This window comes from Lonchura striata, chromosome 13 (assembly GCF_050655825.1).
Source record: "Lonchura striata isolate lonStrDom1 chromosome 13, ASM5065582v1, whole genome shotgun sequence".
Lineage (NCBI taxonomy): Eukaryota > Metazoa > Chordata > Aves > Passeriformes > Estrildidae > Lonchura > Lonchura striata.
Genome location: NC_140715.1, coordinates 20,299,191 through 20,322,493, shown reverse-complemented (window position 1 = coordinate 20,322,493; position 23,303 = coordinate 20,299,191). Strand labels below are relative to the sequence as shown.

Genomic DNA, 23,303 nt, shown 5'->3' with positions numbered 1-23,303 from the left:
TACCCCTGAGGTCCCTCCCATCCTGGGGATTCCAAACCAAGCCCTGAACATGGCACAGCCAGCCCTGAGCACTGTATGACCTGTTGGGTCTAGCTGGGGCAGCTCATATTTTAGAGATTCTACACCTTTTAAAAACTGTTCATTTAAAAAATGTGTTGTTTAATTTCAGGTAAAAGACTACAGATGTTCTGAGCTGCTGGACGATATCAAATGGAGACAGCTGGAAGCAGACCTTTGTCTTGGCTCATGGTTTGTAAAAAAGAGTGTCAGCTGAGACTGTCTCCGTGCTGCTGAATAGGAAACTCCCGAGCAGTAGCTAGCAGAATACTTATATTTTTGTGGTTCACTTCTAGCTGCAGATGTCAGTATCTCCTGGCACAAGGAATTTTGAAATCCAGGTGCAGGCTGCCAGGCTAGAGGGAGTGGTGGCAGTGCCGGCTGCCTGTGGATGCCCTCCCAGGCCTTGCTCTTTGTGTCACATGCGTGTTGGGAAACATCCCTGTGTCCTGGCACCGCGCTGATGTGCAGGGCACTGCTGCAGATAGCCTGGTGCTCATCCCCACCCTGCGCCCTGTGCAGGGCAAGGAGGGCAGCAGGGCTTGCTCTGAGGAAGCACAGTGCTACAAAGCGTTTTCCAGCAAGACCTGCAGGTGGGAAAACGCCTTCAAAGTCCATCTCCCTGTGGCTGTTCCTTCAGCCCCAGCTTTGCTGCAGCAGCTCCAGTGCAGCCCTGTGCTGCTCGGGGCAAGGGCTGGCTGTGTGTTCCGCAGAGCCTGCGGCTGCCCCGTCCTCCCCTGCTGCGGGGGCAGGACAGGCCCCACGCTTGGAAGACAGATGCCATTGAAATGCAGTGCAACAGTCTCAAGTCAAATATAGCGCTGTGATGATCTAGGTCGTGCAGCTTAATGATTTCACTGTTGAATGCCGAATTATTTTTGTTGCATTTTTAGTAAGGCTCGTGCAGGCTGTGGGAAACAAACCCCCGCTAGCCCCGGGAGCTGCGGGGATGTGTGGGTGGCGGGGGCTCCTCTGTGCCGGGGGCTCCTGTGTCCCACACCCTTCCAATGCCGGGGCTCCCCCATCCCGCACCCACCCGGGCCAGCCCCCGCACCGGGGTCTTGGGTGGTGCCGGGGATGGCCTCATCAAACACCACCCCGAAAGTCCCCGTTTGGGTGTTTAATGTGGGAGCATTGACTGGAGGTTCTCAGGACAGCCCAGAAATGCAGAATGGCCCTTGTGGAGCTTTTCTTTGCCAGAGTCGGCTGCACACGGACACAAGGAGTATGTGGCCCTGGCAGTGAGGGGCGAGCAGCCACCTCTGTGCCCTGGCATGGGTGACATGGGGAGGTGGCTGCAGGAGGTGCCAGGGCTGGCCGTGCCCGGGACCTGCAGGGCACGATGGGCTGCTCCACTCTGGACCCGAGCTGTGGCACCACCTGTGAGTAACTGCACGGCTGCCGCGGGCTGTGCTCGTGCTCTGGTCTCTCATTCTGCTTTGAACTTCCTTTCCTGCCCCACTGCTCCCGTAATCAAAAGAGAGCGAACTCCACTTGAGGCATCTCTCAGCGCGATTTGTGTCAGACTGTGGCCGCTGGGGACCCTTTGAGCCCACAGCTCCGAGGCTGGGCTCAACAGGGCTCGCAGGGGAAGGGTGGCTCAGGCTTCCCAAGGGAATGCAGCAGGAGCCGAGCGTGGCTCATGCAAATCCGAGTTCATGCAAAGCGAGGCTCCGCTGCGTGGGGCAGGATGCAGCTGGAGCAGCGCTGCAGTGGTGCTTCGGCAGTGCCAAGGGCGGCTCCGGGGCTGTGTGCTTTCCCAGGCCTGTTCAGGCCTGTTCCCTTGGTGCAGGAAACATTTTCTGCATGTCCTTGTGATGAGGCCTCCAGCAGCCCAAGGGACCCTCAGAGCCGTGTCTGTCATGACAGAAACTGCTTGTGCAGCTGCTCGGCCGGTGCAAGGTCTGTGCAGTGGAGTTATTAGCAGGCAGCTGCTGAAGTGTCATCCTAGGATTTCATTAACAAACGTCTAAAAGACATAATGAATTAACCTATTGAGAGCATTAAGCTTTAACAGTGCTGGGTTTGAATTGAAATAAGTTAAATGAAGCTCTCTGCCTACATCCTGCCAAGGCAGTCCCCCTTGAGTGTAATGGTGGATATGTACTAAAGTCTTGGAACTCAAAAAAAAGAGGTTTTAACTCCTGTTGGGGACCTACATGATTCAGGTAGGCGTTGGGAGATGTTTAAAACCCAGTTACGTGTAGATGTGTTTTCTACCACTTTATTTTACTCCTCACAAGGTCAGAGGAGCTCAAGACGCCCAGGCAGGGACGGGCACAGGAACCAAAGCCTCTGTGACAGAGACCAGGGCAGTGGGGTACCAGCTTTGGGGGATGGCTGGGATCTCCGGGGATGGGATGGATGGGACGGGTGGGATCTCTGGGGTTGGACTGTCCCAGGGCCTGCCTGGTGCCGATGGCTGCCCGGATATGGAGGTTTGGCAGTGCTGGGCAAAGGAAATCCCTCAGCTGGGGATGCATGAGTGACTGTCTTCTAAAATGAAAACCAAACCCAGAATGGTCTAAAAGCCCCTAAAAGGCATCAAGAATTACAAATAAGGATTGAGCACTAATGAGTGAATATCTTAATTAGATCTCACAACCTGTAGAGAAGCACATTAGATTAAAATGAAACTGAGCTTTGTGCTGTCAGGGTTTCAGTGTGAGAATGGGAGAAGAATTAGTCACATTTGCAATTTGTGAGGCTGGATTGCTTTTTCTCTCATTTTGTTTTTTTAACTTTTGACCTTGTCAGAAAATTATGAAAAGCTACTGGGATGATGTATTTGGGGTAGTTCTTATCACAGCACGTGGCAGAAACATTTCCATGGTTTCAGAAACATGATACTTAATCCTCTTCTTCCAGGTTAACTCCTTTCTTCCTGTGGAGTCCAGCCTGGCCCCTGCTCACCAGCCTGCTTTTGACTTCACTACCGGTGGTATTTTCTCTTTGTGAATTTCTATCAATTTTTAATGCAGCGGTGTCAGTTTTGCTGTAAGATGAGAGGAACTACTAGAAACCTTGAATTATACATGGTGCGGCAGGGGGAGGCTGGAAGCGTTTTCCTTTGGACCCAAAGCTTTCGGAGCCGGTCTCCGGCCCCTGCAGTTGGGACTCTGGTGATGGACGAGCCCCAGAAGAAGGCCGGCCAGCGGCACGAGGGCCGGCCCCGCAAGGTGAGGTTCAGGATCTCCTCGGCCTGCAGCGGGCGGGTGCTGAAGCAGGTCTACGAAGACGGGCAGGAGCTGGAGCCCCCGGCCGAGGAGCACTCGCGGCGCTTCCTGCGCCACGGCTTCGAGCCGGGGCAGCCGCTGGAGCCGGGGCAGCTGCTGGAGAACAGAACGCGCTGGCCCACGGCCCTGACCGCCCGCAGGATCAGCGTCCTGCGCCAGGAGCCCGCGCTCGGGCTGGCGGGCACCGCCGCCCTGCCCAGCGACTGGCCCGGCGCCAGCCCCTGCAGGGTAAGTGCTGGAAAGGATGGATAAATGGAACTGCCTGGCAAAAGATTCACAAGATCAGCCATGCCCACGGGCAAGCGCTGCCCGTGGCTGCCCAGCTCGGGCACAGCCCCGGGCCGAATCCTGCCGGGGAACGCGCTGCCAGAGCCTCGCTGCGGCCTCGGCCACGTAAAACTTCTGCCAGGCCAGGGCTTGCAGAGGGTGCCTGTGACTCCCCAGCCCTGGTTCCAGGAGTTCCGTGTGCTGAATATGCCACGATCCTCAGGGTCTGCAGGCGGGGACAGCATCTGCCAGCTGTGCTCCAGCTGTGCTCTGGCTTCTCCTGCTCCTGGGCTGCATTTGTCCATTGGGTAGAGTAAAAGAGAAGGTTTCCATAGATATTGATATCTGTACATGGGAATCCTACTGCACCTAGATCAGTCAAATGTAAGGAGGATGTTAATTAGGTATATTCAAAATATTAAAGTCGTGTGACTTTGGCTGGCAGGAAGCCAGTGCTGCCATCAGGGTACCAGGTGTCTGCATCCTCTGGCAGCCAGAATTAATCTCTGGCTACTTTGGCAATCCCAGCTTAGTTTCACTGGCTATTTACCTAACATATAATTAATGCCACTGGCAGAGAAGTGCTTCTTTAGTCCTCATAAAGAGGCAGTACATGCACAATATGTGTAAATACTTTTTATGGCCTTGATTGGAGCACATTGAAAGTCTGTTAATTCCTGGTGCTCACCAAAGCTGTGCGTGGGAAACCCAGGTGGCTGATATTTGACCTGCTGACACACTGGACACGCAGTTTGCCTGAAAACACCAGACCATGATGAATCTCTCCTGCCCAAAGACAGTGTGCTACTGTGATCTTATCCAGCCCCTTAATTTGCTTTGCATTCTTGGGTAACTGCTCCTCTCCCTCCCAGTGTCCCCAGGCACAGATACCTGGAGTAAGCACGGTGTCCAGCAGCAGCCTGTGCTGCAGCAACACGCACTGGGTGCTTGGAGACGCCGTGTCCCTGTAACACACACGAGGCTCTCACCTCCTGCAGGTGGGCAGCACTTGTGCTCACCCTCCTCCCCTCGTGCTTCTCCCACAGGGGAGCGGGTGCCCCGCTGCCAGGAGAGCACCACCCTCCTCAGGGCAGCTGGTGTGCCTCGGGGCCTTTTGCAGGGGAACATCTCCCTTTGCGTGGCTTCTTGACACAGACAGAGTGAAATATGAAGAGTGTGTAAAACAATAGGCCCCAGTAACTCCATATGACACCCAGGGAGGAGGGGCCAGGTCAGCAAAGTGCTGCTCTCAGGGAAAGGTTTGACCAAGTTCAGCTTTAAAATGACTAGAAAAAAAAAAATACAAATTTACCCAGTAGGGCTGTACCTCCAATTTGCTGGATGCTCTGGGGGTGGTCAGGGGAGCTGGCCTGGTGGAGGGGACACTCTTCTGGAAGCAGGGACCATCAGAGCTTGCAGAGTGAATTTATACTAGTGAGACACTGGCAAATTCTTTCTTCAGTCTTCCCCAGTTGTAGATTTTGGCAAGATCATAATCTACACCAATAACCTGAAAATCATCCGTGCACCGATGGGCCAGAAAGAGCTCATGAGAAGAATCATCCAGACTGAGGGAATAAACGACTGGACGTTCGTGTACCGGGAGAAGAAAGAACTATTTAGTGGTGGTCATAAAAAAGATGTGGAGAATAAGGTCACTTGCAACCAGCATGTGCAGGTAAGAGGAAATGGAAAGTGCTTTTTCCCTTTAACCCTGGTCAAACCACCCGAGCCCCATCCACCTCTGGCTCCTAGCTAAGTTTGGATAGAAAGCACCACTCTGCTCCTCATTTTCCTCAGGAGATAATGAGCAGCACTGTGCTGAGACCCTGCTCTGGGGACAGCAGTGCTGCCTCCAGGTGCTCCTGTCTCCCCTGGTTGCTTCCCCTGGAGGTGGCTGGCATCTGCAGAGCTTGGCTGGGCTCCATCCCTTGTCACCCCTCCCATGGGATAAGAGCAGGCCGGAGTTTCTCCAGCCTGACAAGGCTAAACACAGCTGCTCTGTGGCTGAGACTGCTTCAGGCTCAAATTTTGGTATCAGCTGCAATAAGGTCGTGCCTTACATTTGCTTTCTCACGGGGGAGTGTTTGTTGGTCAGAATCCCAATTAGTCTGACCATGATTTGATCCCACAAACCCCAGTATTGTCATGTGGAGCTGATACAGTTTCGTGGAACTGAGTCTGGCCCGTGGGTCACAGCGATCCTTCTGCTCCCAGGAATTTCAAGATGGGATTTGAAAGAGGCTGCCTGGCACAGTGGGAGAGAGGCAGGCACAAAGGACATCTCAAAAGAAAGTGTGCATGATGAGGGATTTGGGGAGACAGGGTAAGGAGCAATCCCTGAAGAAATGAAGCGTGGCTCAAACCTGAGGCTCCAGAGGGGAACTGGTGTGATAAGAAATGACAGGGGCATGGGTGGAGCTGTGCAGAGGAGAAAGATGAGTTTGGAATATTGTGTTATAAACCCAGTGACATTAACTTCTCATTTTCTAGTAGTTGCCACAAATTGTCCCCAGGCATGTGGGAGCCCTTTTGTCCAAGCCCCTGCTGCGGAGAGCTGATTGTCATAGGCAGAGTGGTGTGTCGGAGCAACCACGACGGCAAAGACCGGGAGAGAGAGTTTCAAGAACGCTCCTGACTTTGGTATCCCGCACCCACTAACAAATTCTTTTGTGCTGTCTGCTCCAGGAGGGCGATGCGGAACGCGGCTGCTCCCAGTGCAAAGGCTCGGGCTGCGCTCCCTGCTCGCTGTGCCACGGAAGCAAGTTCTCCATGCTGGCAAACCGATTCCGGGAGTCCTACCGGGCGCTGCGGTGCCCGGCGTGCGACCAGAGCGGGCGGCAGCCGTGCCGGGTGTGCGCCGCCTGAGCCCGGGGACGGGCAGCGGGGGACGGCCCTGTGCGCATCGCACCGGGCAGGGAACGGCCTGTGCGCATCGCACCGGGCATGGGACGGCTCCCGTGTGCATCACACCGGGCGTGGGACGGCTCCCGTGCGCATCACACCGGGCGTGGGACGGCTCCCGTGCGCATCGCACCGGGCGTGGGACGGCTCCCGTGCGCATCGCATCGGGCGTGGGACGGCTCCTGTGCGCATCGCACCGGGAGTGGGACGGCTCCTGTGCGCATCGCACCGGGCAGGGAACGGCCTGTGCGCATCGCACCGGGCGTGGGACGGCTCCTGTGTGCATCGCACCGGGCATGGGACGGCTCCTGTGTGCATCACACCGGGCGTGGGACGGCTCCTGTGAGCATCTCACCGGGCGTGGGACGGCTCCCGTGCGCATCGCACTGGGTGTGGGACGGCTCCCGTGCGCATTGCACCGGGCGTGGGACGGCCCTGTGCGCATTGCACCGGGCGTGGGACGGCCCCTGTGCACATCACACCGGGCATGGGACGGCTCCCGTGTGCATCACACCGGGCGTGGGACGGCTCCCGTGCGCATCGCACCGGGCGTGGGACGGCTCCCGTGCGCATCGCACCGGGCGTGGGACGGCTCCCGTGCGCATCGCACCGGGCGTGGGACGGCTCCCGTGCGCATCGCACCGGGCGTGGGACGGCCCTGTGCGCATCGCACCGGGCGTGGGACGGCTCCCGTGCGCATCGCACCGGGCGTGGGACGGCTCCTGTGTGCATCGCACCGGGCGTGGGACGGCTCCCGTGCGCATCGCACCGGGCGTGGGACGGCTCCCGTGCGCATCGTACCGGGCATGGGACGGCTCCCGTGCGCATTGCACCGGGCGTGGGACGGCTCCCGTGCGCATCGTACCGGGCATGGGACGGCTCCCGTGCGCATCGCACTGGGCATGGGACGGCTCCTGTGCGCATTGCACCGGGCGTGGGACGGCTCCGTTGCTCCCGGCCGGCGCTGGAGCCGGGCTGAGGCCGGCTGGGCACGGGGAGTGGGTCCCTGCCCCACCGAGCCCGGTCCCTGCCCAACCGACCGACCCGCGTCCCTGACCGAGCCCAGTCCCTGACCGACCGACTGAGCCCGGTCCCTGACCCAGCTGCATCCCTGCCCGACCGACCCGGGTCCCTGGCCGGCTCCTGTCCCTGCCCGACCGACCAAGCCCGGGGTCACGGGGAGCTCCCCCGGCAGGTGTGCAGGCAGTGCAGTGCAGGTGTGCAGCAGTGCAGTGCAGGTGTGCAGGCAGTGCAGTGCAGCTGCTGCCAGTACTGGGACCAGTCTGCACTGGGGAAGATGCCCAGGGGTGCTGGTACCAGTCTGTACCAGTGCAGGTGCACAGTCATTACTGGTCCCAGTGCAGGTGCCCGGTGCTGGTCCCAGTGCACTCCAGCCCAGGGCTGTGCTCCCTTTGGCCCAGCAGTTCCCCTCCGGGTTTAACTTGCAGAACACCAACAAGGGCACTGCTGCTGCCATTCTCTCTCTGTGCCCTGCAGGGTCTCGGGCACTTCCCGAGGTTTTGCTGATCTGACACCTGCTTCACTGGCACAGGGATTCATTCCTTTGGGGTCTGATTTATGGGGGGAATTGAAAACCCTTCCCAAACCTGGAGGTATTAAAAAATGTATGTGAATTTATTATTCTAAATAGAAGTTATTAAGCTTTAACCTCCCTACAAGGAAGGGCTGAATTGAAACTCCCTGAATGCTGCTCAGCACTTCTCAGGACCAGGCTGAGGGTGAGCAGGACAGCTCTTGCTTAACACTAATCCTGTGTTGTAATCTGCAGCAGGTAAACTCTAATTAGTAAGATGAAGCAACGATGGGGATCCTTTGCAGGCTGCCACTGGTGCACAGAGCACAGGGGCTGTGCTGTGAGAGCCTGAGGCAAACAGGGAAAGTGGTGTTTTTTCTCTAAAGCGCTAACTTATTACCTTTTCTATTCAGGAGTGATGTCAGGGCAGCCTTAACTCCCATATTAGCTCTGAGACCCCGAGGAGACAGAGGCTGCTCACGTGTGCTTCACGCTGAGGCTGCAGACCAGGCAGGGAAATTTATGGCCAAGTTTCTCTTTCCTGTGGTGGGTTACAAGGTTTCTCTGCAACACTGAAACGATTCAAAACAATACTGTCCTAGCTCCTGCACTTCCACATGTCTTCTGCTGACATTGTGCTGTGGGTACTGAGGGTTTCTTTTTTTAAAAGCGCATCAATCTATAGGAGATGCTTGATCGCCTTCATTCATCATATCAGTATCTGCAATGTCAAAAAAAAGTTGTCCTTGGGGTATCACTGAGGACAGGTGAGACTTCCCAAATCAGAAATTGCTGTCAGGCAGATCCCTTCCCTCAAATGTGGCCTGTTTGATCTCAGTTTTTTTGGGCTTGCTGGAGAGTTTGCTGGCCTAAGATAAGAAAAAAAATAACCAGGCAGAATTGCCTGATAGTGTTTACAATAAAGCTAGACACGAATATGCACTTGTAAAATCAATATTTATTGTTCTTTGGTAATTACAATGTTTCTCAACCGCTGTCACTCCTCCTGGCTGTGTCAGCTGTTCCCATCATGTGGACATGTCACAGGGCCGATGCCTGCAGCCGGGAGCTGAGCTCTGCCCTTGCTCAGCCCCATCCCAGGGGTTCCAGTGCCCTGGGCAGTGTGGGCAAGCAGAGCAGGGATTTGCTTCCCCAGCTTCCAGTGTCCTCCTTTTGTTTTTGGTAATTCGCTGACTTGACTTACCCAGTAAATGCTCTTATTTCACACGGCAAAAGTTGAAATGTCCTACAGCATCCTGGTGAGCTGAGTGCTGAGGCAATGGGCTACTGGCCACATGTTGTTGGTTATTTCTGCTGCACTCAGAGCCCCCCATCCCTCCCTGCATCCCCTCAGGGCTGGTGGCACAGGGGGAGGGCACAAGGTGAGCCCCAGCACTGCTCCATAACAGCCTGGCTCTGTCACCAGCTCCTGGCTCTGTCACCAGCTCCTGGTTCTGCCCCAGTCCTGCCTGGCTCTGCCAGCAGCTCAGCAGCACAGATCTGGCTCTGGCATGGCCCAGCCCTGGTGGGCAGAGCTGAGGCGCCTGCTGGCCTCGGGCAGTGCCACCGTGATCTGCCTGGGCAGCCTGGCTCCTGCTGCTGCCATCCCAGAGCTGGACAGTGAGTTCTGCTCGGTGGCCTTTTATCAAAAATTGTCAGATCTTTACAAACTGGATTGCTTTATGTGTCGGGGTAGGAGTGGAAGATGACGTGTTGCACTTCTGCTGAAAAATAACAAGTTTTTCCTGTTTGCTGAAAGCCTGGAAAGATGACACTGGACTTGCTGAACTCACCAGGCTTCTGCATGTCATCTCAGCGGGGTCAGCTGAAGTGTCTCTGAGGAGAATGGTGGGTGAAATACAGCAATCTCTAAAAAATGTGGTTTTGGTTTAATTGAGCACCTATTATTTTTCTGGCATTTAATGGCTCAATAATAAAAGCTGACCCCTGCAGTGGTGGTGTGCCCTGTACCAAAACCCAAACTGTCCTGTGTGTAATATTAGTTTACAAAGGAAAACCCCAAATATCCCTGCAACTACCAGGACTTTGAACAGTAAGTACAGGCAGAGACACTTGCTCTGGAGTCTATTTCTCGTGGTTTTTGTCAACTTTCAAGGTGTTCTTGTTTGCCCTGGAACAGGAGCACGTGAAAAGGCATTTAAGGGTTTCTCTAAAGAAAAACCCAAGAGCAGAAAAGCGACATTTCTCCTCCTGCCCCGCTGCAGAGCTCGGAGCTGTGTCTCGGGCAGACTCACTCACGGGCTGTTGTTGGCTGCCACACCATGGCGAGCCGATGGATGTGCTCCCAAAGGCGTGGGCAAACTTGGAGCAAACTTGGAAAAGAGAACTCAGGGCCTCCTCCCGCTGACTTTCCTGAGTGTTGGGCAGCTCAGGTGAAAGGAGAAGCAGATGGTGCTCTTTGTCGTGGAGGGTTCGAGCCCGAGCAGGCGTGCAGAGGGAATTGTGTCCCCAGCCCCTGGTCCGTGCGAGCCGGGAAGGGCGGCTGGGCTGAGCGTGAGGCCGGCAGCAGAGCTGGGGGTTAAATAATCCCAGTTTGTACGTGGCAGCAGCGTTGCAGGGCTCTCACCCAGGTGCTGAAGAGGGGATTCCCAGAGTTACTAATAAATGCCGTGGTTAAAGCTCCTGCCCTGCTTCTCTGTGTTGTGACTCTGCAGGTGGAGCCGTGGAATGTTGCTGTGCTGCAGGTCAGGGTGGGAAGGTGAGACCAGACAAGCTCTCAGAGAGACCAGAGCCAAAGCTGCCGGGGCTCTTCAAGGCCACGTTAGTGCCAAGACATCTCCTGGCCCACAGAAATCCCACGCGTGGCCTCAGCTGGGGGATTTTGTGTATCAGCTGCAGCTTGTGGTCCGTGGGGATGGAGCACAGGGGTCCCTTGGGCACTGGAAAGCCCCTCTTGGGTTTGGGACTTTTTGGGTGGCCTCTAATTGATTGCAGGGTGTGTTTTAAAGTGAGTCCATGACCTGGGAACAAAGCACTTAGTTCAAAGGTGATGAATTGATCTGTATTTGAAATATGCGTGTTCATATATGAAAGGGTTTTGTATTTATCAATCTTTATCACAGTGACTAATCTGTGCAGTGGGTTTTTAATTTACATTTATTCACAGCCACCACCCTTCCAAAGCAGAAAACAAGTGGAGGAATCTGGAAAGCTTTAGCTGAATTTGCAATATCACTGCCTTATTTCCCTGCAGTTAAAAAAGAAAAAATTGGAATATTTATGAATTTAAACATTATTATTTTTGCAAGTCTTTGAAGCTGTCGTTTTATGTGGGCTACATTTGATCTGCATGTAAACCCAGCCCCTCATTGCTTTGGAATCTTTTGATTTTTTACAAACTGCTCTGTGTGAGCTGCAGCGAGTCTCTGTGCTGCAGAACTCTGTGCAGCCCAGTGATTCCCCTGCAGCAACTTCTAAAAACGCCGCTGGTACCTGCTGGAAAGGATGGCACACGCTGCAGCCACCAAAGGTACGTGGGGTCTGAGCTGCCTGGGTTCAAATAATGGCCAAGGTGACTCCTTCTGCCTGGGGTGTTAGTGGAAAACAGTCTATGCATCTGCTGGGTGATGGGCCAGAGCACGGAAATTCTTGGTGTCGTTTTATCTGCTGGGTTTTAACAAGGGGAACGGCTGGTTCCTCTTGGAGCAATGCGAGGGATGGCCCTGGAGCCACTGGGACCCCCATGCTGAGTTGCTGAGGGATTCTGGAAACACTTGAAGCCAACAGTGGGGTGGGAAAAATAATTTGAACCTATGGATGGGTTACAGGCAAAGTCAGTTTTGTGGTTGCTTTAGGTCCAGTCAGTGTGATGGAGGAGAGAAGTCCTTGAAATAAGCAAATCATTCTGGAAAGAAATTTATTGCAGGAGCTCATTAAGGATTTTAAGAGAAGTGTGCACACTGGGGATACCTGTCCCTGTTTCCCAGGCTTTGGCAGGCCCAGGGATGGCGTGTGGGGCTGGGCACTGCTGCGGGCTGGGGATCCCTGAGCCCGGGGGTGTCTCTCCCCCTGGAGGTCCCTCCCCGGTGTCCCTCCCGGGTCCCTCCCGGGTCCCTCCCGGGTCTCTCCCGGGTCTCTCCCGGGTCCCTCCCGGGTCCCTCCCGGGTCTCTCTCGGGTCTCTCCCCGGTGTCCCTCCCGGGTCTCTCCCGGGTCCCTCCCGGGTCTCTCCCGGGTCTCTCCCGGGTCCCTCCCGGGTCTCTCTCGGGTCTCTCCCCGGTGTCCCTCCCGGGTCTCTCCCGGGTCCCTCCCGGGTCTCTCCCGGGTCCCCCCGCGGGCGCTGCGGGACGGCCACACGGTGGCGCCACTGCCCGGGAGGTGCCGGGGGACCGCGGGGACAGCGGGACAGAGACAGAGAGACAGCGGGACACTGGGAATACCGGGAATACCGGGAATACCGGGAATACCGGGACAGCGGGGACACCGGGACACCGGGAATACCGGGAATACCGGGACACCGGGGACACCGGGACAGCGGGGACACCGGGAATACCGGGACACCGGGGACAGCGAGACAGCGGGACAGCGGGAATACCGGGAATACCGGGAATACCGGGAATACAGGGACAGCGGGGATACCGGGAATACCGGGACAGCGGGGACACCGGGACACCGGGAATACCGGGAATACCGGGACAGCAGGGACACCGGGACACCGGGAATACCGGGACACCGGGAATACCGGGACAGCGGGAGCAGCATCGCCGGGGAACAGCGGGGACACCGGGGCCAGCGGCGTGCGGAGGGCCGGGCCGGGCCGGGGCCAGCGGCGCTCGGGGCTCTCGGGCTGCCCGGCTCCTGCCCGTGCCCGGCCGGGCCCCGGGGCTGCGCTGCCGCCGGAGCTCCCGGGCCGCAGCGGGACCGGGACACAGTCCGGTCCGGCCCGTCCCGGGGAACCGGACCGTGCAGGGCTGTGCCTGGGGCTCCTGGCCTCTCCCAGGCGTTGTTACAGCTGCTTGCAGACTTGTAGTGCTATTTCTTTCACAGTTAGTGTAGGAAATTGAGTCTACTTCTGTTTGAATACTGGGTAATAGAACCTGCTATTTAGTGAAAGATTTATGTAAATGGCTCTTTGTTTCACACGACTGGGCCTCGGAGAGTGCAAGTTACATCGATAATGTAATTATGCCACTACTGCCATTTCAAAGCAGCACGCAGTGGAGAAGCCTCCAATTTTGGTATAGAACAGGCCTTGAAAACCTTGTGCTTTTAAAATCAACTTGTATTCTGCAGCAGGAAAAAGCAGAAGAGCTACTGGAGTTGTCAACCTTTTTAGCTCAGAACACGAGATTCCTTTTACATCAGAATTTTGTTTTATTAGTTTTGGAGCACCTGTGATTGCACATCATAATTGTACTACATCACTGTGTTAGCCTTAAAATGCAGTTTCCCCGCCTTTGCTAAAGCTTTGTGTTTTCTTTCAGAACAGGCTGAAGGCAGTACTTCTTTAACCTGGCACTCCTATTAGTATGGAAGTCACAGTAATGTTCTGGTATTATCTGAGATCACTAAATTATCTTGTGCTTCAGAGTGCAGTTTGTCATCCAGGTGAATGTTGGTTCCTTTTGCAATGGGGAGTCAGGTCCCTTGTGTGTCTCATTCCTAGCCAGAGTTTGGTAAGCTCCCAGGCAGTGTTCTTCCTCAGAAGTGCTGCTCTTGCACGCTTTTCTGGCACAGCATGGTGCCCTGCAGCAGCCTGCACCATGTCCAGGATGTATTAACAGTCGTGGCACCACGTGGGAAACAAGTGCCGTAGGACCCGGGGGAAACAACCCACTTTCTTCCTCCTACAGGAACTGCAATCAGATGCTCATTTTGGATGAAATAGCAGCTCTCAGCCATTATATTTTTAGTCCCCAGTGCTTTAATCCCCAGAGTTTTGGGCCATAAATTCTTTGCCATGCGTTTGGAGATGTGTTTTGGTGTGGTGGTGGTGGTTTCTCGTGCCGGGTCTGTGCTGTTTGTGGGTGAGCTGTTGGTGGGGTGCTGAGGCCCCAGGGCAGCGCTGCCCTTCTCTGAGCTCAGGACCTGTTCTGCCCCAGAGCTCTCCCTGCTCTCTGCTCGTGGAGATGCTTCCTGCTGTCCACACAACGTGCTTTGTGCTTGCTTCAGTTCAGAAACCAAACCTAAAGAAGTTTCATTTCCCGGATCCCAGCAAATGCAGCTGTTCCACAAGGTGCTCCATGATCCCAGAGAATTCTTTCCCCTGGGCTGCCTGCCAGCTGGCTGCTCCTCTGGGAGTGTTCTGTTCTTGATCTGGGTCATTAAATATTAAAAGGCAAAGTGATTCTAAAAGGCAGCCGTTTTTTAGAAGTACCAAATAACTGTAATTTGTTTCCTAATAGATAGTTTTGTCCTTGTCACTGAGTGCAACTCAACAGAAAATAGTGTGTGATGAGGCAGGCTGCTCTGTAAATCGGTGTGCTCCCGGGAGCAGAGCTGGCCTGGGGGCAGGAGGAACTCAAGCTCAGTCTCTGTGCTGGGCTGGTCACTTGGCTCCACGAGCTTTCCTCCCCCCAGTGCTGCCAGGGCAGGGGTCTCGGGCTCCTGCCAGCCCCTGCCAGGCTGTGGGAGGGGTCCTGGCCCCACGGAGCTGCTGCAGGGGCTGTCAGTGCAGAGTTTGTGCCTGAGCTGTGCGAGGCCGGCTGGCACAGCTGGGCACAGCTGGGCACAGCTGGGCATGGAGCCCGGGGCAGCCCTGCTGGCAGAGCAGCAGCAGCACCGGGCTGTGCCTAAAAAAAGAAAAGAAATCTTCCCTAAGTGCTCTGTAATTTGTACAAGCATTTCTGCTTGTACATTTCCTGTGCTGTGAAGTCTTCCAATTCTTTGTTTTTATTTAAAAAATGGTAATATATGCTTCTGTGACTCTTCCCTTCTGATTCTCTTCTCTCATCAGGTTTGCATTTGGGGATTACATACTGGAGACTTACAACGTGCCAGAATGTAATTCCTGAAACTGTAAGAAAGGTAATTGAGTCAAGTTGTAAAGCCTTCGTGCTTTGCTGGGGTTTGTCTTGTTTCAAAGGATCCCATTTGCTCAGATGGCTTTTTTAACAATTAGGGACGCTGCTGTTAAGGAGAAGTCGGAGCCCTTTGCCTGCTCCCGTGGTGGGTTGTGCTGCCCTGCAGGAGCTGCCCGAAATTGGCTTCTCGGACCCTTCCTGGGCTGCCCGGCTGCCCTGGCAGGGTGGAGCATGAAGGTCAGGGTGACCTGTGGGCTCTGGGAGCCCGCCTGGGCTCTGAGCAGCTCCACAGCCCTGGAGTGTTCGTGGGACCCTGGGAGCTGAGCGCTCTGGTTTGTGAGAACCCAGCTGAGGTGCTCTCCAAACCCTCAGTCCTGCCTCTGAACCCAGAAATATGCTCAGATACTGAGAACTAATTCTACTCTATCTTTTATTTTTATTTTTTCGCTGTTTGCTTGTTTAAAGCTGTATTTCTTACATTACCCAGATCAGGCTGTTAAGCTAACCCTAACCTGACACCTGCTTGGAAAAAGAACCTTGTCTTAGCACGCAGAAAAGAAAAATCACTCTGCAAACTCACGGTCTGGCATGGACACAGGATGTGTCCTCTGCCAGTGAGGAGTCTGTGAGGCTGGGGCAGCTGGGAGCACCCAGCCTGGGCAGTGCTGGGCGCTGGGCAGCCCCTGTGCCTGCTCAGGGCTGCAGCTGCTGGCCCAGAGCCTCAGAAATGGCTTTTTGTTGCCTTTGGAATGCCTGGAGCGAGAGGAGGTTGAATAAGATTTCTCGGGCCCTTGAACGCATCTGCAGCAGCAGCTGTAGGTGTCCTGTGGCTCTCCTCTGCCTTTCACACATGAGCTTGGGTTCTTTGGCCAGAGCACAAATAACTGCTGGAAATTAATTTTCTGTGCTGCTCTGCAGCCAGAGCAGGCTGCCTGCTGCTCTGCACAGCAGGTGAGGCAGAGCCTCCGCTGTGCTCTCGTGTCTGCCAGCAGATGCTTGGACAGAAGTTTAAAAATTATCAGCTCCCTCCTGCTTGCCAGCCCTTGGCATGGAGCATCTCCCAAAACCATTTCCTTTGCTTTCCCTGTGGGCGTCTGCTGTGCCCCAGGGCTGGAGCTGCTGTGGGGCTTGGCCTGGAGGTCATGCCTTGAGCAGAGGGGAACACAGAAACGTCCGGATGCACATTTGTGGCAGGATCAGAGTGGAATTTCTGATCCCTGTAGCTTTGAAATGAGCAGGTATGTGATACATGTGACTGTCCTTAAAAAAAGGTTTATTTCCAGCTGATGTCAACCCCATTAATTCCTACTTTGTTCTGGTGTCTCTTGTAATTCGTCGCTGCTTTTGCCTGGTGCTGTTCCCTGGGAAGCGTGGCAGGGTTGTCCAGCAAGGTCCACGTGCCTTCAGAAAGCTCTGAGGGTGTTTATGAAAATACCCAGTAACTCCAGAAAAAAACTAAATCCCTCATGGCTTAGGCATTTTTGAAAGCCCACATTGGGATGCTGGACACATTCCTCTGGCCTTTTAAAGTGCTTTGTTTCAAGAGTTTCCTGGACCTCTGTCCTCTCGGGGGCTTCCAGAGCTGCATTGCAGCTGTGGGTGTGGGGCCTGTTGTTGTAGGGACTTGAAATCCTGCAGCTGCCACTGGCTCTGCCCCGGGCACGGTGCCCAGCCCCAGGGAGCTGCAGCCAGGCACGTCCCTGTCCCTGTGTGCTGTCACTGTCCTGTTGGTGTCACCTCCACAGGGACAGGCTCTCAGGTGTGCTGTCACTGTCCTGACAGTGTCACCTGCACAGGGACAGGCTCTCAGGTGTGCTGTCATTGTCCTGACACTGTCACCTGCACAGGGATGGGCTCTCAGGTGTGCTGTCACTGTCCTGTTGGTGTCACCTCCACAGGGACGGGCTCTCAGGTGTGCTGTCACTGTCCTGACACTGTCACCTGCACAGGGACCGGCTCTCAGGTGTGCTGTCACTGTCCTGTTGGTGTCACCTGCACAGGGACGGGCTCTCAGGTGTGCTGTCACTGTCCTGACACTGTCACCTGCACAGGGACAGGCTCTCAGGTGTGCTGTCGCTGTCCTGACAGTGTCACCTGCACAGGGACAGGCTCTCAGCTGTGCTGTCACTGTCCTGTGGTGTCACCTGCACAAGGACGGGCTCTCAGGTGTGCTGTCACTGTCCTGTTGGTGTCACCTGCACAGGGACAGGCTCTCAGCTGTGCTGTCACTGTCCTGTGGTGTCACCTGCACAAGGACGGGCTCTCAGGTGTGCTGTCACTGTCCTGTTGGTGTCACCTGCACAGGGACAGGCTCTCAGCTGTGCTGTCACTGTCCTGTGGTGTCACCTGCACAAGGACGGGCTCTCAGGTGTGCTGTCACTGTCCTGTTGGTGTCACCTGCACAGGGACCGGCTCTCAGCTGTGCTGTCACTGTCCTGACAGTGTCACCTGCACAGGGACAGACTCTCAGCTGTGCTGTCACCTCCCAGGAGTGCCCGGAGCAGGAGTGAGCTTTCACACGGAGCCATGCACGGTGCCACTCCCGTGGGAGCGGATGTGGCACCAGCAGTGCACGATGTGCAGTTGCCCTGGCGAGAAACAAGGAAACACGACTGCACTGCAGTGTGCCCAGCTGGCTGGCACTGCCTGTGCCCGGCTCTGACTGCTGCCTGGGGCTGTGTGTGGGGCTCTGTGCCCGGCTCTGCCTGGCTCTGCCTGCTCCTGGGACTCTGTGCCCGGCTCTGCCCATCTCTGCCCAGCCCTGCCCGCTCCCAGGGCCGTGCCTGGGCAGCCGCAGGGCTCGGTGCCTGTCGGTCTCGGTGCCACCAGGAGTCCCGGGTGGTTCGGCTCTCGGCGGTGGGATGGGGCCGGGCTGCCGGCCTTTGCATCCTTTCCGTGCCGGCGTTTGCATCCTTTCCATGCCGGCCTTTGCATCCTTTCCGTGCCGGCGTTTGCATCCTTTCCGTGCCGGCGTTTGCATCCTTTCCATGCCGGCCTTTGCATCCTTTCTGTGCCAGCCTTTGCATCCTTTCCATGCCGGCCTTTGCATCCTTTCTGTGCCAGCCTTTGCAGCCTTTCCGTGCCGGCCTTTGCATCCTTTCCATGCTGGCCTTTGCATCCTTTCCGTGCCGGCCTTTGCATCCTTTCCATGCCGGCCCTTGCATCCTTTCCATGCCGGCCTTTGCATCCTTTCCATGCCGGCCCTTGCATCCTTTCCATGCCGGCCCTTGCATCCTTTCCGTGCCGGCCCTTGCAGCCTTTCCGGGCCTTCAGAGCCCCGAAAGCAGCAAGCCGCCAGTCCAGACCCTGGCTCTGGCGTTGGGCAGACCCTCACCCCTGGGCGTGGCGGAGTTTATCCACTTTAAGACTGACAGGCACATCCTTTATTATTTTCAGCTAGACCTGCAAATCAGGGAGGGAAGACTGCAACCTTCCTGCTGTCCCTGATGCAACTGGGGCAATTGAAGTGACACTTGCTTGGTCCCAAACAGTCAATTTAACCACGGCACAGCTCTTCCTCTGAGTGGCAGGTGCTAGTTTGTCCTGAATAAATGTGTGTGTGGTGCTGCCAACTGCTCCACATTCTAGCAAAGAATTCTTCTGCTTCCAAGCAGGGCGTATAAATGTCTGGAAATATCTAACAGCAAGTAGATGCTGCCATGAATAAACGATGAGCCGTGGAAAAGGCACGGTGGGCGTGTGTGCACATCTGGAGGCCGGGAAGCACTGGTGTCACTGTCCTGGTGAGCTCCTGCCCTGTCCCCGAGCTATCCTGCAGGGTTCTGGGAATGCAGCCCGGGAGGGCTCCTGGCTGCAATATCCAACCAGGTTTGTCCTGTCAGCTGCTCCCCTCTGCTCGCAGGGGGCTGTGTTTGGCTGAGGGACAATTTCTGGGGTAATGCACCCGTGTTTGCCCTGAACACGTGTGCTGGGTCAGGTACGAGCTCACCGGGCAGGTCCATGGTGCCAGGGAGGGCCCTGGGAAGAGCTTCCAGCAACAAACCCAAGGGAAGGTCAGTGGCCAAATGCTGTAACTGCCTGGATTTGTGCTGGAGGTGTGTGCTGGCAAATCCCTGTGTGTCTGGGCAGGCGATACCTGTCTTTCTGCAGTGGAGAATCCTGTGCAACCTGAATTTTTGCTGTCGTTTGATGTCCCTCAGCGTTTTGGTTTGACTGCTTTCCCCCTCCTCCCTGGGAACCTTCCTTCACTTTTCATTTGGTATGCTGGGATTGCCACCAGATTTCCACTGCTGCCCAACACTTCCCTCGTTTCCCTGGGAGCTGCAGTCTCACAGCAGGCAGGGCGCAGGAGGAGATGCCTCCCTAGTGGGGAGAGGTGCATGGGGTTCTGAGCAGGACCTGTGAGCTGGAGCTGGGAATTCAAGTGCTCTCCCACACAAAAACTCCCTCTTTTGAAGAGCTTTGCACTGGATGGAACTTTTAATTTGGTTTTGAAAGCCAGGCAGGCTTTGGAAACTCTCCCTGACACTATCTGAACAAGGATATTGCTAGACTTTTCATACAAAAGACACTTTAATTAAACTCCCATCATGAAAACAATTAGACCAAATTTGCAGTACTTAACTAGTCAATAATTTAGTAGTTGGAGCTCATTAATAGACTTCTCCCCGTGCCTGTGCTGGGCTGCTGCAGCCCTGCCAGGGGATCAATCCGGGGTCAATACCTTCCCTGAGCCTCCCTCTTTGTGCCCTGCACCGGTGCCACGGAGGGCTGGGGGATGCAGGAGCCTGGCAGAGTTTTTTGTGCAGAGGTTTTGTGCAGAGGTTTTGTGCAGAGGTTTTGTGCAGAGCTTTTTGTGCAGAGGTTTTGTGCGGAGATTTTGTGCAGAGGTTTTGTGCAGAGGTTTTGTGCTGCTCCCCCTCTGCAGCCCATGAGCTGCCCCGTGTCCCCCTCTCGGCTGTGTGTCCCCTCTGGGGTGTCCTGCTGGCCCGGGGGACACCCAGCCCCTGGTTGCACTGGTGCTGCTCTGTCTCCTTGTGTTTGCTTTGGGGTGCTCACAGTGCGTGAAGAGGTGAATCCCCTGCTCGGGGATCCAGCCCCAGCTTTCTCAGGCACAGCTTTCCCAGTTTTTACTAAGTGGGCAGAAAAAGGAAAGGGTGCTCTGCTCTGTCCCCGTTTCTCAGGACAGGCTTCTCACAGACAGGCAGCTGTGTGTTGGAAACTCACAGTCAGTTTTGGAAACAAGGTGTGATGAAGGTAAGTCATTAATTACTTGAATTTCTTCACTGAATTAGATTCTAATTTTTTTTCAAATCACCGTATTATCTGCACTCAAAATTAAATTGATGTTTTGAGTCCTGATTTTTTACATCTTTTAATTGGCAAAAAAAATGTTTGACCCTTTCTTTGTCTACAGAGAATAAGCAGAACAGAAATGGATTTGCTTTTATTATGGTAATCATTTTGTTTCAAATACATTTTAGAAGAGGGCATGTATAACTGTATCAGTTTCTGTAATTCATTCTCATTCCTGATTTCCCCCAGGCGTTGAGGCAGTTCTTCTTCCTAACGCCTCGTTGTACTAGCTAATACTGTAATAACAATTTGTGCTTCTATAGCACCTTTACACTGAAGTAGTCAAAAGCAGGCCCTGGGAATTTATATCATGTCACATCTTTCTGTTAGAGGGTTTTGCAGCTGGGTGTATTTACTGCAGCCCCAGCCACCTCCCCTCCAGCCATTCTGGCCCTTCAGTGGCTGTGCCTCAGTCAGAATTTGGAACAGGGATAAAAGCTGCAGCAGAGCGCCCCGAGGGAGCTGCAATTCCAAATTGGTTCATGGAGTGTCCTGCTGCCAAAGCAGAGCTAACCCAGCCCACCTCTCCTGCAGCTGCCTTGGGAGTGGGGGCCAGTGTGAGCCTTGTTCTCCAGAGCTTTGGGCTTCCAGGAGATTTGGGGGCTCTGGTCATGCTGTGCAGAGCCTAAATATCTGTGGGGACCCCGTGGTTAATTCTGATGAAGCTTGGCCTGGTTTGGCTTGGCTTGGCTTGGCTTGGCTTGGCTTGGCTCGGTTTGGTGTTTAAGGGGCTGCAGCAGTGTCCTGCCTGGTTTCCCACTGAGGTGGGCAGGGTAGGAGCCCCGAGCCCAGCAGCACCCACAGTCCCCATGGACACCCCTGGGGTCTCTGCAGACACTCCTGGGGTCTTTGCAGACACTCCTGGGGTCTCTGCAGACACTCCTGGGGTCTCTGCAGACACCCCTGGGGTCTCTGCAGACACTTCTGGGGTCTTTGCAGACACTCCTGGGATCTCTGCAGACACCCCTGGGGTCTCTGCAGACAATCCTGGGGTCTCTGCAGACACTCCTGGGGTCTCTGGATATTGCCACGGTCCCATGGATGCCTCTGTCTGCTGGTGCAGGGCCCGATGGCCCCAGATCTCTTTGAAGCAGAGGGCAGGCTGGGCACTCAGCAGCACAGTGCTGATGTTTTGGGTTCTGCAGTGCCCCTGGCAGGAGCGGCGGTGATCAACAAATGCTGTTTGCCCCTCATGCCCACCCTGCCCTCTGCCCCTGGCAGCAGCTCTGCCCCCCTCGCACCCCCTGGGACAGGAGAGGCTGCTGGGCCAGCCCGGCCCTGCTCCCTCCTCCTCATCTCCCTGCTCCCTCCTCCTCATCTCCCTGCTCCGTCCTCCTCATCTCCCTGCTCCCTCCTCATCATCTCCCTGCTCCCTCCTCCTCATCTCCCTGCTCCGTCCTCCTCATCTCCCTGCTCCTTCCTCATCTCCTTTCTCCCTCCTCATCTCCCTGCTCCCTCCTCATCTCCCTGCCCTGACACCCTGCTAGAGCTCAGCACCTAACGAACACCCCATCCTGCAGTCAGCTGCCACCTCCGTGTGTTCAAGCCAAGCAAAAGGAGCTTGAAAAGGGAACCGAGTGAGAATGGTAGAAACGTGGGAGCACTTCCAGGGGATAAATAATGTCTCAACACAGCAGGAGTTTCCTCCTACAAAAGGATTCTTTATTGTGTTACAGGTGTGGCACAGGTGAGCTCCTGTCCCTGTCACCTGGGAGTCAGTCACTCCTGGCAGGTTCCAGCTGCAAATGGGGCTGCAGAGAGCCAGAGCTGCTGGGGGCTGCGAGGCTGCTGCTGCTGCTGCTCTGCGTTTGCCTCGTGCTCCTGCCACCCTGGACAGGCTGTCCCGGGGGCTCAGTGATGGGGTGGCCCTGGGGTGACAGGGTGGCCCTGGGTGACAGGGGGTCCCTGGAGCCATGGTCCTGGGGCCAGGTGAGGACACGGCTGGCAGGGTGGCTCTGCAGGAGCTCGGTGCCTCCTGGGCTCTGCCCTGCCCGTCAGGGGAGCTTTCAGCTGCAGCTCTGGCGTGCAGCGTTTAATGGGCAGGTGGGCTTTGCTCTGTATTGCAAGTGCCTCCTTGCCCTGTGAGCAGTGTAAATTTAACTCCCTCAGGCCTGGCCTCCCGGGGCTGAGATTTGTGTTTGACCTTTACTTGAAAGGAATACATTGATCAGACTTTGATTTAGTTGTTTCTTGCTGAAAAGACCGGGTAATGACTTTACCTGCCCTTTCCTATTTTATTCCCTTAATGGAGTCCCCTCCTTCCCCTTCTCCTCCTGAGGACCATTTTGCCTGGAAGTCTGCAGCACTGAGGAGAAGGAGAAGAAAAAGCAGCTGTCCCAGTGCCAAGGGGAGTGAGCCCACGGGTGACTGCCCTGGCACACTTGTGGGGCCTCACGGGGGTCAGGGAGAGCTGCTCCTGTGAGCAGGGCACGGCCGGGTGGGACTCTGGGCTCAGCTCGCAGCCTCCAGGGCTGTGTCGGTGCTGTACAGGGGCTGGGCCAGGTGCCAGCCCCGGGGCAGGGCAGCCCTGGGCTGCCATGGCCCTGGCTGTGCTGTGTTTGTGGCAGGTGTGCCCTTGGTGGCAGGTGTGCCCATGCAGGTGTGCCCATGCAGGTGTGCCCGTGCAGGTGTGCCCGTGCAGGCGTGCCCCATGCGGTGTGCCCATACAGGTGTGCCCATGCAGGTGTGCCCATACAGGTGTGCCCATGCAGGTGTGCCCGTGCAGGTGTGCCCATACAGGTGTGCCCATACAGGTGTGCCCCATACAGGTGTGCCCATGCAGGTGTGCCCGTGCAGGTGTGCCTGTGCAGGTGTGCCCCATACAGGTGTGCCCGTGCAGGTGTGCCCGTGCAGGTGTGCCCGTGCAGCCCTGGCAGGCCCGCAGGCCATGGGGCACGCAGAGCACAGCGCTTCCCTCCCCACCTCTTGCTTTGCGGTGCCCGCGAACTGGGACTCTGGATGCTGAGCAGTAAATATTTACCAAATGTAATGGCCAAGACTAAACACAT

General features: G+C 55.7%; 1 protein-coding gene across 1 annotated transcript in view; it reads left to right on the top strand.

The window, feature by feature from the left end:
- The first annotated feature begins 1,160 nt into the window (after window positions 1–1,160).
- Window positions 1,161–23,303, top strand: part of GRXCR2 (glutaredoxin and cysteine rich domain containing 2) — a 51,741-nt gene continuing 29,598 nt past the window's right edge. The window contains exons 1-3 of the mRNA XM_021543070.3: window positions 1,161–3,521; window positions 5,023–5,238; window positions 6,249–11,488. Coding sequence (XP_021398745.2) covers window positions 3,033–3,521; window positions 5,023–5,238; window positions 6,249–6,428 — 885 coding nt within the window. The 5' untranslated portion in view covers window positions 1,161–3,032 and the 3' untranslated portion in view covers window positions 6,429–11,488. The remainder of the gene's footprint in view (window positions 3,522–5,022; window positions 5,239–6,248; window positions 11,489–23,303) is intronic.